This window comes from Physeter macrocephalus, chromosome 14 (genome assembly GCF_002837175.3).
Source record: "Physeter macrocephalus isolate SW-GA chromosome 14, ASM283717v5, whole genome shotgun sequence".
Lineage (NCBI taxonomy): Eukaryota > Metazoa > Chordata > Mammalia > Artiodactyla > Physeteridae > Physeter > Physeter macrocephalus.
The window spans coordinates 27,739,711-27,756,673 of record NC_041227.1 but is presented as its reverse complement, the minus strand read 5'-3'; the positions used below and the strand labels follow the sequence as shown (position 1 = coordinate 27,756,673).

At 49.4% G+C, this 16,963-nt stretch overlaps 1 protein-coding gene across 2 annotated transcripts in view; it reads left to right on the top strand.

Annotated features, from left to right (window-relative positions):
* Positions 1-10,670, top strand: part of DNAAF9 (dynein axonemal assembly factor 9) — a 153,371-nt gene extending 142,701 nt beyond the window's left edge. Inside the window, exons 32-37 of one of the 2 annotated variants that reach the window (XM_024117123.2) lie at positions 1,240-1,346; positions 1,896-1,970; positions 3,960-4,165; positions 5,320-5,385; positions 6,622-6,715; positions 7,294-10,670. In XM_024117123.2, the coding sequence (XP_023972891.1) occupies positions 1,240-1,346; positions 1,896-1,970; positions 3,960-4,165; positions 5,320-5,385; positions 6,622-6,715; positions 7,294-7,406 (661 nt within the window). In that variant the 3' untranslated portion in view covers positions 7,407-10,670. The remainder of the gene's footprint in view (positions 1-1,239; positions 1,347-1,895; positions 1,971-3,959; positions 4,166-5,319; positions 5,386-6,621; positions 6,716-7,293) is intronic. The other variant, XR_003682785.2, reaches the window with a different exon arrangement.
* Positions 10,671-16,963: the final 6,293 nt, after the last annotated feature.

Here is a 16,963-nt window from a genome sequence, read left to right as displayed (position 1 = left end):
CCTCCAAATTCCCCTGAGGATATAGCCTCTGAACACAGAAGCCTGAGAAGCCCGTGGTCTCCAAATCTCATGTTTGGATGGTGAGAGAACAAAAAGAACATGTCAGTCTTGCAAAAATGTTATGCCACCACCTTACTTTAAAGAAGTTGCTTTAAAGAGTAAGATACTTTCAACAATGTAAAATTCAAAACTGCAGTGCAGTTTTCAAACAAAGGAAACTATAAGAAAATACAGTAGACTGGAGGGAAGTGTTTGCATCAAATGTGACGAAGCATTAATATAGTATTTGGGAAGCTTGTTTAGATATTTAAGAAAAGTAACCCATATTATATGGATGTGAACAGTCCACTTAAGACCAAGTATAAATGACAACTGTGGTAACAGAATTCCATGTAGGTAATACTCAAATGCAAAATGGTGTCTCACTGTTGCTTTGATTGACACCTGTTACATTTAGGCAAAAATATCTATAAAATTCATTGCTGGGGAAATTGTTGTGAAACTAGTACACTCATCTACTGCTGTGGGTGGTATAAATTACCCATGAGATGTTATGCCCTCTCCTGGACTGATTCCAATCAAGGGATTCATCTTACTGAAATCATTCAAAAGAAGGAATGACAGTTTCATAACTTTGGAAGCTGGGTGGTAGGAATTCATTACACTACCCTTCTATCTTTGCATATCTTTGAAATTTTCCATAATAAAAAGTTAAATTTTTTAAATGCTGCGTTCTTAATGAGTCTGTGGCAGTCAGTATGTCTGCTGAACTCAAAACTGAGAAAATAGATCAGAGATGCCCCAGCCCTTTAGTTCCTTCTTGAGAGACTGCACATTCAAATGTACAGTCTGTTAAACTGCCCTCAGTGAGGGTGGGGCATAGTGGGAGCCCGGAAGAGAGTGGGAGGGGATCCTGAGGAAGAGCTCCAAAGGTACCAGGAGGGACCCCTAATCCCAGTTGGGATACTGGCAAGCTTCAAAGGTAGAGGGGGTCTTTGACTTTAAGGAATTGCTAGTCCAAAGAAGGTAAGACCTTCCTGCTCTAAGGGGGCAAACATGCTTCTCAGTCTCAAGATGAAAGAGACATAAATGCTTTCAAATAAGTCTTTGTACACAAAATGATGTACAATTAAGGGAGAATTCAAATATGATAAGTGATATGTAGTTCTTTCCAATGTATTATGTAGTAACACTCAAAGCCCCAATTACTTGTATTTATAATCTTTTAAACCTTTTAAGGTATGAAGGTAAATTTGATGTTGGATCGGTCTTTCCATTAATGGTTCAGATTTGTGTATGGTTTGGTCGTCCCTTGGAGAAGACTCGCTTTGTGGCCAAGTGTAAAGGTAAGCCTTGACCGGGACATGTCCCAGACACTGGTACAAGAATGCCCCAGAGTTGTCCCCGCTTCCTGGCACCATTTTAGTATTGTGTGTGTGCTGTCTTTTCTCACCATTTGGGTCTGAAAACAGGCAGAAGGGGGCTTCCCTGGTGGCACAGTGGTTGAGAGTCCGCCTGCTGATGCAGGGGACATGGGTTCGTGCCCCGGTCCGGGAGGATCCCACATGCCGCGGAGCAGCTGGGCCCATGAGCCATGGCCGCTGAGCCTGCGCGTCTGGAGCCTGTGCTCCGCAACGGGAGAGGCCGCAACAGTGAGAGGCCCACGTACCGCAAAAAACAAAAACAAACAAAAAGGCAGAAGAATTTGAGGACCCAGGAGTCCCTTACCCCTGGGAATAGTGGCAGAGCCACTGGGGGAGGATCTGGTGGGGGTACCTGTGAACCCTGGACCCTAGAGGAGGTGCCTTTCCAGTCCCTAACCCTCCCAGCTGTGCCACCCTGGACTTGGCCTCTGCCCCCAGGTGAGTAACAACCCTGTCCTCTTCCTCCACCAGCAATTCAGTCCTCTATCAAGCCAAGTCCCTTTTCTGGAAACATCTACCACATCCTGGGCAAAGTGAAGTTTTCAGGTAACTGGGCGCTTGGATTTGGGAGCGCTACTCTGTGGAGTGCTCACATCTCATGATGTGAGTTCATAGCCTCTGCTGGTGCTTTGCAGACCACTGATGCCTCTTAGACTCTCTCAAAAAACCCTCCCCTCTGGGTCTTAACACCATAGGCTCCTCCAGTCATCCCTTTCAGTCAGGGTCCCAATCTTTCTCCAGGTCCTTCTGCTCTGCAGTGGAGGATCTGTTTTCCTGCCCCTGGGTGAACCTGCCCAGGGCCTCTCCTCACAGCTCCTTGACTTCCTTGTTCTAGAGACTCACACTCCACCCCTCTTGAGCCATCCCATGGCCTCCTCCTAGACCTGTCGCCAGGAGCTACCCCAATGTTGAGCCTTCCAGCTCTGGATCCGTTTCTGCCAGAGTCTTCAAGCCTTCCACTTGCCTTCTCCTCCGCTCTGTTCAGTAAACCTGTTTATCAGCCTTTGACCCCTGGAGCCCTTGCAACCTGAAGTCTGTCAATCCTGGGCTGGGGTTCAGGGAAGGTGTGAAAACAAGGAGCCAGTTAACTCAACATTGAGAAAGGGGAGAATGTTCCAGGGAAAAGGCAGAGCATGTGCTGTGGATATGAGGCAAAAAAAGGCACGTTTCAGGAACCAAAAAGGGTTTACTGTGTCTGGGTCCCAGGGGAGGAAGTGAGGGAGTGTGTCTGTTAGGGCATCTTTGGCAGTTATAACAGAAAACCCCAGCTCAACTAGCAGGTGTTAGCTACATAGCAAGAAGTCAAGAGGTCTGGCAGCATAGCAAGGCCACTGAAGACCCAGGTAATATATGGCTTTTGTGTTCTTACATTCTTGGTGTCAGCTTTTCCTCAGGTTCCCACCCCTTATGGTTGCCAGGTAGTGCTGCAGGTCTAGGTGTCACATCCAGACACAACAGCCAGCTGATAGAAGAAGCTGGCTCTTCCTGTGGGTGTCTTTATCAGTTCCTCAGCAGACTTCTCTCATTGGCCAGGATCAAGTTGCCATTGCCCATGGGGAGTTGGTATTGGAGGAAGAGGGGAATGCTGAGCAGGTAACTGGGGGTGTCTGCAGCAGGGAGCCACTGAGAGTTGTAAGCATGGAATCATCTGGGTTCAGATAGGAGAATTAGGTGGCAGAGCCTCTATAAAAGAATCTCTCAAGGTCCTTAACCTTTGGCTTAATTTATGTTATTGAATCTGAAACTTTGGCCCCTTTCTACAAGCCCCTTACTCAAGCCCACTTCCCTCAGTCTCTGACAGACCCCCACCTGCTCTTCCCTCTCCCCTATCATCACCTCCTTTTTTATTTAGACTGATTCTTGACCCCTTTCTTGTTAAAGGTAAACCTATCTTTGTTTTAGATCTCTTTCTCATCATGCCTTTTTGGGGAACCTTACCCTTTTCTTGTGTCTCCAGTATATCTTAGCCCCCAGCGCCTCAGCTTATAAACCCAATTACATCTTTCCTGTTCCCACCCATGTGTCCCTCCTGCAGCACTTGTACTGTTGAGCTTGCCCTCCTCCCATGGACTCTCAGACCTCAGCTGAGACCCACCCCCTCCACCTCTACCAAGGGAGCTTTCCTTGCTTCTCCTCAACTACCTCTTCCATAGGGGTGACCCCAGCCATTCCCTTCTTCTAATGACTGTGTAGGACCCTACACAGGACTGTGTGGGACCCTCCCACTCAGGGTCCTACAGTCTTTCAAATGCCACAGATGCAGAGTCAGACTCTTCTTCCACTTGCAAACCTTTTCTTCCTCTTGTAGTCCCCTTCTGGGTTAATGGTGTCCACCTGATCACCCAATCAGCTTAGCTAAAACTTACATTGTTCCTCCCTCTCTTACTTCATCCTTTCTAATTTGCTGCCAGTCATGTCAGTTCTCCCTCCTGCATGTCTTGGTGAATCTGTCCCCCACAGCTGCACTAATCCAGTCTTAGTGTAGCCTTATCCTTTTGGGGCAGGGTCTCAGGGACTAAAGTGTTCTCCTTGCAGACTCTGAGAGAACCATGGAGGTCTGCCACAACACTCTGGCCAATTCCTTGAGCATCGTGCCAGTTTTGGAGGGACCCACGCCACCGCCTGACTCCAGAAGCACACCTCAAGGCAGCAGCGGGCAGCAGGAATGCTACCTCGTGTTCATAGGCTGCTCCCTGAAGGAAGAAAGTGTCAAGGACTGGCTGCGGCAGTCAGCTAAGCAGGTGGTTTCCAAAGCCCAGACAGACCTGGCACTGATATGGCCAGACACTTCATAGTTGCTGCTGGACCTGAGGCAGAAGCCCCTCCACCTTACCCCTGCTTTCTCCCCACTGGTTCACCCCTCACAGGCTCAGCCAGCGTTTCAGGGACTCTGAGAGTGGGAGGAAGCCCCTGGGGCAAACTCCAGGCAGACTTGTTTTGCTGCCTACCCTGCGAGCCCAGGTTCTCAAAGCCATTTCCAGTTCTGCTTCCCAAGGCAGACTGGAGTTATTATCAGATGGCTTAACCAGGACCTAGGTGAAACTTAGTTGTTTCATGTGGACCCTGGATCAGCTTAGTGTTCTAAACTCAAAAATGTCTTCTTAGCTGAACCTGATTCATAGGCTCTCCTGTCTTCTGAGCCCAGTATCTCCTGTACTTTGGTTCTCTCTCTAGAAAGGAAAAACAACAAAGATATGCTTAGAGTCCTTTGCAAACCAAGACTCCAAGCATAGACAGCAGTGAGCCCGGAGGCCCTGGAGAGAGGTACAGGGGAAGAGGAGGCTTGCCTATAGATCCACACAAGCATCTTTAGTCCAGTACTACAAAGAAAAAAAATCCGGACTGGAGTTAAAATCCTCTAATATGCTGCTAGCTTTGGGTTCTGAGCCTCTTAGCACAGTCTGAGCTTAAGCTTATTCTAGAGCTCTGGAAATAGAGTTGGCTGGGACCTGGGTCTTCTGTACATGCTCAGTTGGGACCTGTCTTTTATACTAAGGAATGGCTGCTTGCAGACTGGGTCTTTCTCAGACTCACTGGATAAACTCTTAAATGGTATTTGACTGTGAGACCTCCAGGTGTTCTTTTGTCTGCATGTCTGTCATTGGTGGGGCCTAGGATTGAGAATCTGCAAAGAGGCAGAAACATGCCTATTTGCAAATGCATCAGTCTCTCTTCTGCCGTTTGTTCGCCCCGGCCAGCAGGACTCTGTGGTGGGAAAGTGGTCTTCTCAAGGGGCAGACAGGCAGGATATTGTATCCAGTCCATGACGATGCTTGTGCTTCCCCTTCTGCTGGCATCTCAGTCATGTAACTGGCCCCCAGAGCCCTGAGCCCTCACCCTCCCGTGTACCCATCATCTCTGTTGGAAACTGACACCTCCTTACATCTCTGCACAGAAGCCTCAGAGGAAAGCCCTGAAGACCAGGGGGATGCTGACCCAGCAGGAGATCAGGAACATCCATGTGAGTACCCTGCCCTGGGGGCCTAAGTCCCCTCAGTGTCCCAAGGATGTTCTTGTGCAGCTCTATCTTTTAGGATTCCTGAGTGAGGTGGCTGTTTGTAGGGCATGCTGGAGGTCCTACTTCTCTCAGGCCACAGAGGGAAGCTGGGTAAAGAGAAACCTCAGCTCACCTGGCTTTGCAGCCTCAGTGTGAGAAGGGCGGGGTGACCTCTGGTGTGATGTGGTTATGAAATTGAGGAGAACTAGTGCCTGTGGGAGAAACAGGTGACATGGAGGTCTGTTTTGTCACCGTGTTCAAGCAGCTGCAGAAGTCCTTTCCTCCTCCCATTCCTCTGTCCTAGATAAACCACAGAGAAACCAGCGAGGGCCCAGGTAAAAACTCTAGATCCTGAAGCTGCTCATGGGCAGGTTGTGAAATCCTGAGGCCAGGACGAGAGGCTCTTTGAGGAGCCCTCTCAGACTCCAGGCTGACTCCCAGGCTCTACCGCAGTTCCCATACCCACTGAGGCCTTTTCCTGATGGGTTTGGGGGAAAGGCTAAAAGGGACAGAGAGTCCAGGTCTCAGCATGAGCTGTGTCACAAGTCCCAGTAATGAGCAGGTGGGGCAGGACTCTGGGCCTCCAGGAGCCCCTGCTGTGGATTGAGGAGGGCCCCTTTATTCTGACTCCAGGGCCTGGGCATCTCTGGGTGTTCCTGCTGAGGACACCATGGGCACCTCAGAAGGCAGGCACTGTGTGTTTCCCCAGAAGCACACCTTAAACAAGGATTTGAGTGCAGGTAGTTTATTTTGGAAGTGATTCTAGAAAACACTATTAGGAAAATGGGAAAGTAAGAGAAGGGAATCGTGTTTTGTCAAACCAGTACCACTGTTGGCACCTGGGGCTTGGTCCCATTAATAATCCCAGAGTTCCTCCCTGAGAGGTGGGAGAACCTCTGTCAGTCATTGTTTGATGGCTGCTGTGCGGGTGATGTTAATTCCCTGGCACACCTAGGGCAAAGTGGGCTATTTTGCTAGGGTAATAGGCTTGTTTGTTTTGGGGTGTCTTTTTTTTTTTGGCCGCACCATGCAGCATGCAGGATCTTAGTTCCCTGACCAGGGATCAAACCCACGTCCCCTGCAGTGGAAGTGCAGAGTCTTAACCACTGGACCACTAGGGAAGTCCCTGTTTTTGTTTTTAATGAATGAGTGAATGATAGAAAATTGTCAGATAATTCTAACAGGACTTTTCTCCTACAGGTGAAACGCCACCTGGACCCCCTACCTGCAGGTTACTTTTATAATGGCACCCAGTTTGTCAACTTCTTTGGTGACAAGACTGATTTTCACCCACGTATCCTTGGAATCTGGGGCAGAGAGGCTGGGGGTGTGTGAAAACCTGGCTGTAAACAGGGTATCTGCTAGAGCCATCATAGCCCAGCCCCTGGTGCCGGCTGGGTTTGGGACTACACAGCAAGCCACAGAGGCTGACTTTTCATTTTGTCCTCTTAGAGTTATTAAAATTACAATTATTCTTCATTCAGTGATGGCTGAGGTTACTCTATGGGTTGTAGTTTAAATGCAGCTGTGGTGACATCCTATGGTCATCAGGGAGTCATGATTTACAAGTTGGAGACTGGGTCTGATTACAGTAGTTAATTTGTGAAAAGGTGGATGGGGTGCTGCTCTGGGATAGTGAAAGCTGAAGGGCTCAGTTCTAAGAGCTCATGAAGGGCCCTGTGTCAACCCCTGTCACATTCTTTGCAGCTGTGGTGCTGCCAGTATATAAAAAAAAGCCAGTCAGTTACCTTCTGTGCCGGCTGAGCACTCACTACCTCAGTGTCCCCTACTTCACCTGTCCACAGATTCCTCTGGCCTGGGCAGCTCCCTTGGCCCCCAGGCTCAGGGCCTTCTTCCTTAATGAGGTGCCAGTCATGGACCAGTTCATGAATGACTACGTGGAAGAAGCCAACCGGGAAATCGAGAAGTATAACCGCGAGCTGGAGCAGCAGGAGTATCATGACCTCTTTGAGCAGAAGCCCTAGAGGAAGAAGACCCTGGAGATGGACGTTCTAAAACGGGGTGTCTTAACCTCAGCTTTTCCAGAGGCCCCTCCCTAGAGGGGCTGTCTTTGTTCTCCTTGGCCTTTGTGTGCTGGCTTGAGTGCATGTTGTCTTTATTCTCTATACAGCGCTGAAGAGCATCACCTGCACCACTGATTTGGCGGGGGAGGGGGGTCCTCATGGAGGATGAGCAGACAGGGGCTGCCCTTTGTGTGCAGCCGGCAGTCCAGGACCTCTGGGTCTCTGATAACAGTATTTCCTTTGGGCTGTTGCAGCAGTGTGTGAGGGTGGGGAGGAGCATTTGGATTGCACAGAGTGGCTGCTGGGACATAAAGAATTCTGGCTGCCAAACTGTGGCCATGCCTGGGGGCCCAGGCCACCACAGGCCTCGGGCCTCAGACACCACCCCAGGAGAGCCTTTCACCCCAGTGGAGTGCCTGCCTCCCTGTTTAGGCCCCTTCCACTGAAGGCTTGGGCCCTGCTGACCCTGTGCCCAATCCTAGAGGGAACAGCACAAGCCCTGGCCAATCCCAACCCACAGAGCCAACAGCTTGGGAGGAGATCATCAGCTTATTCTAAAATGAGGGAATTTCCCTTACGGACTAAACAGAGGGGAAAGACTTGTTGCTTTCCACAAGTATGTGGCTTTTGAATTGACACAAGCAGCCCCCCTTGGGACTGGTTTTGAGCCTCCTCATGTCATCACTCTGGTTTACCTCATTCGGGGACGAGAAAAACTGATGCTCAGGCCTCCCTGGTGACGCTTTGCCTCACTGTTAAGGGCAGTGTCCTGCAACTGCATAGTCTTAGGCCCAGGGTTCTGGTCGCTTATGGGGCATCTTCACTTCAAGGGGGTTCAGTCTCAGCACCCGTACCTCCCCTCAGTCTTGCCAGGGAAGGCCTGGTTTTCAGCCCAACCTTCAGGAATCTCATGTCTCCAAGCATCGTCGCTAGCCTTGTATTTGTTTGGCTCCAGGGGACCAGGAATTTCGGAGAATTCCAATATCCAAGTTAGAATTCCTTCTAGTAGCTTTGTTTTCAGCTGGACTAAAAAGCAGAGGGGAACTTCAAGTGTATCCCATGCCTGACCTCCAGAACTAGTGTGGGGAAGAGGAAGGTCGCAGGCACAGATACTTAGGTGATGTCTGTTAGGACTTCAGCGCCTCAGCTACCTAGATTGTAAATGCTTTCTGAATTTCACGTATTTTTTTGCATGCCTTAGGAAGGAGCACATAGGCAAAACCAGCAAAGTTTCTAGTAATGTAGAGGGGTTTTTGAGAAAGGATCCTGGCACAGAGGAGAGACAGAAAACCGATGGAGCACATGTAGTCTGTCACACAGAGGCCTGCATGCAAGTAGTAAGCAGTTGTTAAGGGCTTGTTAGTAACATGTACTTATATTAGAAAAAAATTTTTCATTTGAAGCCAAATGAACAGTACTCCAAATACCATTTAATAAGAACTCTTGCTTGAAGAAAGGCTTCTGAAAAGGCCCATGTGCTCCAGTCCCAGCTCCCAAAGTTGCTGGTGACAAGGGCCCAGGTGTGGAGCCCCAGTCTGGGAGCCCCTCACTTCTAGCTGGCCAGAGGCTGGGGTCCACAATGGGCCTGCCTCTGCTTCAGAATCAATAACAGAGATCTTAAGTGCAATTGATGAAATAATAATGAGTTACTGTAGCTTCCTTTAGCTCTACCGAGCTCTTTTTAAAAACTCAAGCAGCCTTAGAAAAGGGAGCCGGGGGTGGGAGGGTGGCGGGGGAGAGACGACAGCCCATCTCCTCCAGATGGGTTGCTGTGAACATTTAAATGAAAGCTCTCTTTCTAGGAGCTCGAGCCATTTCCTGGCTGCTGCACAAAGGAGTTTTTAAAGAGGGGTCGGAGCCCGCCCATAAAAGTGGGTCTTAAACACTGCATGGGACTATACCTCCTGATGGTCTTGGTTTCTGACCATTGTCCATAGAAATGCTCTCTCACCAACTTGCCCCACTGTCCCAATTCCTCTCCTGTTAGAGGGGAAACTGTGATTACCTCAACTTGAATATGAAACTGTGATTGAAAAAAGTCAAAATGTTAAGTTTCAAAGCCAAAAAGGCAAAACTGGCTGAGGCTTCCGTAGACGCTCCTCAGCCTGCTTGGGAGTGTGAAGGGCACACTGGCGAAAGGGCATTCTTTGGGGCATACTTGCTGTGCCCCTGGTGAAGAGGCACACTAGCGGTACGCTGTGTGAGCTCTTTGAGGACTGAGGCCGGGAGGGTGCTTCCTCCCCACACTGCCCCTTCTTTTGTAACCTTTGGGGCCTCTGGGTCTTGGATGTGAAGATTAATATCCACTTGATTCCTCTGGACACTCCAGGTGGAGGTGTGGGGTCTTAGACTGTCTCTGGAGGAAGGGCCATGACACTGTGTTTGAAATTTTGACCTTAGAAGTGGATACCAGGGATCCAGCCAAAGACATCAGGTTCCTAGGGATAGGCAGAAGTCCTCCAGGGTCTTACATGCTTTCTGCCCACTCTTCTATTAGCAGCTTCAGTTTTTTATCACCCCGAGTGAGTGTGATAGTGTTGAAGTCGCTGAAGTTATAGGTTATTTTACATTTTGATGTGGGATTTTTCTGTTTTTGATTGGAAGGAGGCAGAAATTGGAGAAAAGGGATCACCCTAGGAAGGGGCCACTGGCAAGGAGTGGAGTTGGCCCCACAGAGTCCTGGGGGCTGTGACCTGAGGCCTGGACACCAGGCCCTGTGGGTCTCAAAAAAAAGTACCCTCCTAAATTCTATTAGGATTTCGGAAATTTTTTGCACAGTAATAAGCTCTGGATTTGCTCTTTGGGCTTGTCAAAAGGGAAAAGTTAACTCAAAGATTGTAAGCTATTAAGTATTCCAGCCATGTTGCTGACCTAGATGGATAGTTGTACCTCAAAAAGTAGGTGAGAAATCGCTTCCTCACGTTCCAGGTTGTCAAATACTAATGACATAAGAGCTCACTTACGTGCCAAAATTCACTTTTATACTAGTTTTTCAGTGCTTTAATATTCATAACTTAAATTTTAAAACTCCTATTTACAAACACTACTGTAACTTCAGTGAAACAATTGTGTGATTGAAGCTTTTTGCTTATTATAGTATTTATTACACTACTTAATTCAGTAAATATATAAAAGTAGCCTTCAATTTATTTTTATATTATTTTCATGTTTTTTACCTGCAGTTGTGTATGTGAATTTATCTTGTTAACTGAGATGTAATACTGAGGACCAATAAACTTATCACTGAACAAGCAGAGCCTCCAGTAGTTGCCTGTTGTATTCCCGAAGTGTCCCTGGGGGTTCAGGAGGTGGCCTTCCCCCGGGACTGGCGACCTCCCTGCAGTTTTTCCCCGGGACGCCTCTTTCCTGGGGCTGCCTCAGGAGGGATCCTCGGGAGTTCCACTCCCCTCCCCAGACCCCTGAGCGGCCGCAGAGAATACAGTTCATATGAGGAGACCACCGTGGCTTGCGGTGGGCACTCTCTGGGAGTCCCAGATCCCAAGGAGGGGCTCGAGGAATCTGGCTGTGGGCGCGGGGGTCTCGCGGGGCCCCAGAGATAAGCTCTCCCACCCTCACCCAGAAAAGCCGCATCTGCAGCCCCGGCGCTTGGCCTGCGGGGCACCCCGCCTGCGCCAGGCTGCGATAGGAACCACTGCTTCACAGGCTGGTAGCTTGGTTTAATCCCGGCCAAAGCTCCGTCAGGTGGCCACTCGGTCCCGCTTTACAATCGGGGGATGAGCAAGGTGCGAAGGGACAGTAGTTGGCCCGGGTGGCAGAGTCACTGCCCTCGCCGGGTTAGATCCGAGCACCCCTCCTGGCGCTCCCTAGGTCAGGCGGGCCTTGGAACCGCACTGTCTAAGGGAGAGGTCGGCCGGAACCCCCGGAGCTCTCAAGGACCCACCCCGTGCAGGGGCTTCTGTCGTTTCGGAAAAAGGGCCGACTAAGGAGGGGCACCGCCGGTGTCCACAGAGACCCTGCTTCCTATCCCACCCTCAATGCAGGGGCCTCCGGACGAAGGAAGTGACCCACTGGGAAGATTTGGGAGCTGGCCCGAGGGGGAGGGTGCAGGCTCCACAGGCAGCCTCCCTCAAATGGTTGGGAAGGTGGTCTTGGGTTTGGAGGCTCTATGTGATCGCAAAAGCATGCGAGGAGCCGAGAGAATTGGGGGAGGGGTCTTGGCCTCAGTACTATACACCCTCCTCAGCACCAGCTTACTCAGAGCCTCCCAACATGCCCCCTCCCTCCCCACTGCGCACCCCGGACCCCCCCACACACACCCCCACACACACCCCCACACGCACCATCCTACAGGGCTTGAACCTTGAAGGAGCTCCTGTGCTTGCACTTCCCAGAAACCGCCAGGGTTTGGGGATTACCCCCAAAGAATTGTCAGAGAGAAGGGAGAGACAGTAAATGGCAAAGAGCTCCAGGACTGGATGATGTTCTTTGAGGGCCAGGAGGACTTGGAGGCCAAGAAGTCCGGGGATGGGGAAAGGGGTCCTCCCCACCAGTGGCCCACAGTAGGGGCCGCAGACTACTGAACTGAACCCTGAGGGCATGCTTGACCAAGCCAGACTCCCAGAATCAAGGAATCCTGGTGGGATAGACATGTGGAAACTGATTTGAAGCAGAAGGTGGAGCTGCTGAAAATCACAAGGCTCTCTGAGGAGCACAGAGAAATGCTGATGTATTAATTTCTATCATATAATCTAGGGAACAGTCATGACTGAAGAAAATCTGACCACGGTCCTACTGCCAGCTCATGACAGAAAGGGAATGGCTTGGTTGCTCTAAGAGGAGTCCAGGGTGGTACCAGCTTCAAGTTCAGCTGGTCTCAGATGTCATCAGAGGCCCCTCTCTGTCCTTAATGGCTTCACTCTCCCCTGGCAGTAGCTTCCTCTGTGCCACCCAACAGCCCCAACACCCCAAAGGCAAAACCCGACCTCTCTCTCCAAAGGCAGGCCCAAAATCTGGGGTCACATTCTCATCCCTGAATCAGTCACAATGGTCAGGAGTATTCTGATTGGCCTGGCCAGGGGTCACTGCACATCTATGAGGGTGCTTCAACATCATTTGGGAGCTGGGTTCCCCAAAGAAGGGTTTGCTCCCCTGGATCAGCATTGCACATCCACCTGAAGGCCATTTCTGAGCTTTTCCGTTAAAGTCAGATACCTATCTGATTTAATTTTTTTTGCTTTCTGCTAGTCTTTTCTAGTACAAGTGATAGCAAACATAGTTGTTCTCTTGTGGTGGTGGTGATGGTAGTAATGACTTTTAAACGGGAAGAAAAATTTTAACTTGAAAATGTCTATTCGCTAAGATAATTGCCCCCCTGAAGATGGAGAAAAGGCTCCCTACTGCCTCTGTATACCCAGGAACACCAGTGTTCTGTGGGAGCCTGTTTGATACTTTTTTTTCCTAAATAAAAGAAGGATCAGGAGTTCCCTGATGGTCTAGTGGTTAGGATTCTGCACTTCCACTGCTGTGGCCCGGGGTTCAATCCCTGGTCAGGGAAATGACCCAACCAAAAGAAAAAAAAGATCATGTAGACTGTAATGCTACTCCACATTGGTGGGGGTGAGAACTGGACCAACCAGAGAGTGATTTTGAAGGAGCAATTGACAAGACTAAATGACTAATTAGACAAGAGCCAAAAGGATGACCTCAAGGTAGAAGTGGAAAAAGCCAAAGTGGAAAAAAACCCAACATTCTGAAACAATTCCAAAATTCTTTTGTTTCATTCTCCAGAAATTTGAAGAAAAATAAATTTGTTTATCCACAAATTATTCCTGTTTTACCCATGCCTCAGCATTGCTAAATTGACTAACCAAAATAATTTGGTTAAAAAACTTGCATCAGGGTCAACAAATTTTATGTCAAACTAATAAATGATTATAAATCTGTTTAAAAAAAAAAAGCTAACCAAATGAAGTGTGACTATATTTCCATTTTATCCTACCATTACTACTGTTTTCACATACCAATAAACAAGTTTAATTTTTTTCCTTCATAGCTTCAAAATTTTAAGAAACTTTACATCTTTACTCTGAAATTTCATGCCTGGGTGAATGTACAAATAATAGCAAAATAAGGACAACAGGAAGAGGAAAGATGGTTTGATAACCAAAAATTCATGGAATTTTCTAACTAAAAAAACTATTTCTAGATAACTAATAGGAGCCTACTGTATAACACAGAGAACTCTACTCAATACTCTGTAATGACCTATATGGGAATAGAGTTTTTAAAAGAGTGGGTATATATATATATGTAAAACCAATTCACTTTGCTACACAGCAGAAACTAACACAACATTGTAAGTCAACTATACTCCAATAAAAATTAAAATTAAAAAAAAAAAGACTCGATTTCAACCTCTTTGTTTTATAGATAAAAAGGATCAGAGACCCAAAGAGGCTGAACGTCTTGCCGGAGGGTGTTGCCCTATATGCCTTCTCCACTAACTTTTCCTTTCTGTGCATCCAGCTTCTTCGCAGGAGCTGGGAGGAGCTGGAGGTCATTTGAAAGACAGCTGACGCAAGAGGGAAGAGATATGGGAACATATGTATATGTATAACTGATTCACTTTGTTGTAAAGCAGAAACACACCATTGTAAAACAGTTATACTCCAATAAAGATGTTAAAAAAAAAAAGAAAGACAGCTGAAGTGGGGCGGCAGGTAGTGTCAGCCCTGAATAGTGAGCTCGAAGCAGAACCTTGGGCAGCTCCTTGACACAGGGGACCAGTGAGAATGAGAGCCATGGATAAGGAGGATGTGGGGTACACATAAAGGCTAAGGAGGGCAGTGATGACCAGGAGGGTGATAGGCCACCTGGGCTCACCACTTGGAAGGACTCAGGTGGCTGGTGATGGGGTTCAAATGAAGTGGGGCCTGGGGGTAGATGAGGGTGGGGAAGTTTGGGGCCAGCTCTGCTGGGAATGCAGATTCCTGGCCCCTCATAGGGATACCCTGGAGCAGGATGAGTGAAAGTAGGTCAGTGTCTAGTGGTGTCTGTCTGCCAGGGGTTTCTTGGCTGAGAAGCTGGGCTGTGGAACTGGAACCCAGGTCAGAAGGCATGAGGGCAGTGGGGCGGCTCTGGAACCTTCCTGCTCAACAGCCTGCTGTCTAGCACTAGATTCTGACTCTGAGTATGGGGGGCACAGAGGGATATTGTCCTGAGGGGAGCAGGTCCTTCTGGCCCTCCACAGGGCTCCTAGCCTTCCTGGCTGCCCTTATAGGAACCTGGATCTTCCTCTCAGAAGGGGTAGATGGCAACTGGGAGAAGGCTTCATGCTGTGATATTTGAGCACCAAAAGGTCTTCCTCTCACCTACCCAGGGGGCCTGGAGGTATCCCCCAGGAAAGAGGGGAGGCCAGTGGAGGCCCTGTTCCCTCCCTCAGCCCCCTCCAGCACCACTGGAGGGATAGTGTGGGAACATCATCTCTCCTCCCAGGAACAGCAAGGGGGCGGTACAGCCGCAGCTGGAGAAGGGCTGTTAAGGGGCTGGGAATGCTGGTCAAGGCTGTCTGCCCTGGGCAGCAAGGAGCCCCAAGAGGCTTGTGACTCCAGGGAAAGCCTAAGGCTGCAAGGTGCAGAAAGCCATGCTTGCCAAGGGTCCAAGGAAGGTGAGGGCAGTAGGAGAGGGCAGATTGGAAGTAGAAATACAAGGACTTGGACATATGAAGAGCCCAGGTGACAGGAAGTAGGCAGGGGGAGTCAGGAGTATCTGGCTGGAAAACCTGAGTGAGAGTGGAGGATGGCGGCTGAAGAGGTAATCTGGGGGGCTTCATGGCTTGAAAGCCTCCAGGAACTGTACATGGAGGTGTTGGTCATGCATTCAATATGTCATGGATTTATTGAGCACCTACTACACCAGTGCTGCGCTGGTGAAAGACACCATAGCCTTGCTCTCAGGGAGATCCCAGTCTAGCCTGGGAGACGGCCCAGGCAGTAAAGTAAAGTAAGAAGGCTGTGCTGCAGTTAGGGGCCATGAGGATCTGTGATGGAAGAAAACAGGAACTTACTTTAGATTGTGTGACCAGGGAAGCCCTCTCTGAGAGCTGAAGGATGAACTGAGCCACAAGAAGAGCTGTGGACACACCTTCCAGGTACTCAGACTCTCCAGGCCTGGAGGCAGGTGGGGGCCGGTTGTGTTGAAGGAACTGTTGGCAGCCACATGGCTGGAACAGTGCTCCCCTGGGAGCAGGAGGTCTGGGATGAGATGGGAAATAGGCAGGTGCCAGGTTGTACAGCACCCCCTACCCCACACCCCTACTCCCCTAGGCCACAGCAGGGAGTTTGCTTTTATTTATTTTTTTCCTAAATGCCATGAGAAGCCATTGGAGGTGGAGAATGGATGGTGGGTGGGGGCAAGTCAGAGGGCCAGATGATGGACCAGGCTGGGGGTGCAAGTGGGCAGAACTGAGCTCTATTTTGAAGGTAAACCCAACAAAACTTACTCATGGATCAGATGTGAATGAGTCGGGGGGACTCCCAGGTCCAGAGCAGCCAGGTGGATGGTGGCGGATAGTGGACTCGGGAGCTCTATTTTGCCTGAATATCATCTTAATTCCCTATTAGCCATCCAGGTAGGGGGGAGGGTATAAGCAGGCTATGTCATGTTGAAGTCAGGAGCTCAGTGACAGATGCCATGAAATCTGGTGGCCAGCTGTGGCTGGTAGAGAGCCATGGATCCAGGGAAAGATCCAGGGCAGGCCAACACTCCTAGGTCCGAGGAGGTGAGAGAGAGAGAAGGAAATGTTGCAAGAAAAAAGGAGGGGTACTTCCCTGGTGGTCCAGTGGGTAAGACTCCGCTCTCCTAACGCATGGGGCCCGGGTTTGATCCCTGGTCGGGGAACTAGATCCCTCATGCATGCTGCAACAAAGACCTGGTACAGCTAAAGTAAATAAATATTTTTTTTAAAAAGGAGGGATTGGTGGTGTTGGGTGCTGCTAGGGGGTGGGGGGAGGGGCTGGCAGAAAGCTGAGGCAGGATGATCTTGAGAGCAGTTTCAGTGGAGTAGTGGGGATAAAAGATCAGTATGCATCGGTTGAAGAGAGGTAGGAGGGGCATGGATACAGAGAACTAGAGACAACTCTTTGGAGAAATTTGCTCTGAAGTGCAGCTGAGGAAATGGGTGGTACCTGGAAGGGGGAGTTCAAGGGAGTATTTTGGGTTTTGTTTTTTAATGAGATACTATAGAGTTACTTCTCCAGGTTCTAAAATCTATAGGCATAGTGGCTAAAGGAGAAAACTCAGTTGAAAGTACTTCAGAAAGCCATTAAGTGCCTTGTGGAACCCAGAATTCAAGGTTGTGTCCACAGCCTAGTAAAGTCTGAGACTTCAAGGATGGGAATGAGAGGGAATGTGTGTGTTTATGTCCAGGTCCCTAAACCCCCTGTGTAAGGACCCACAGGGGCATGGAGGGTGTGGGGGAGGATGGGGAGTGTGGGGGGAGGGAGACCTTGAGCACCTGTATTTGCCCTCAGCCTCTGGTCCACAGAGGGCAGGTGGTG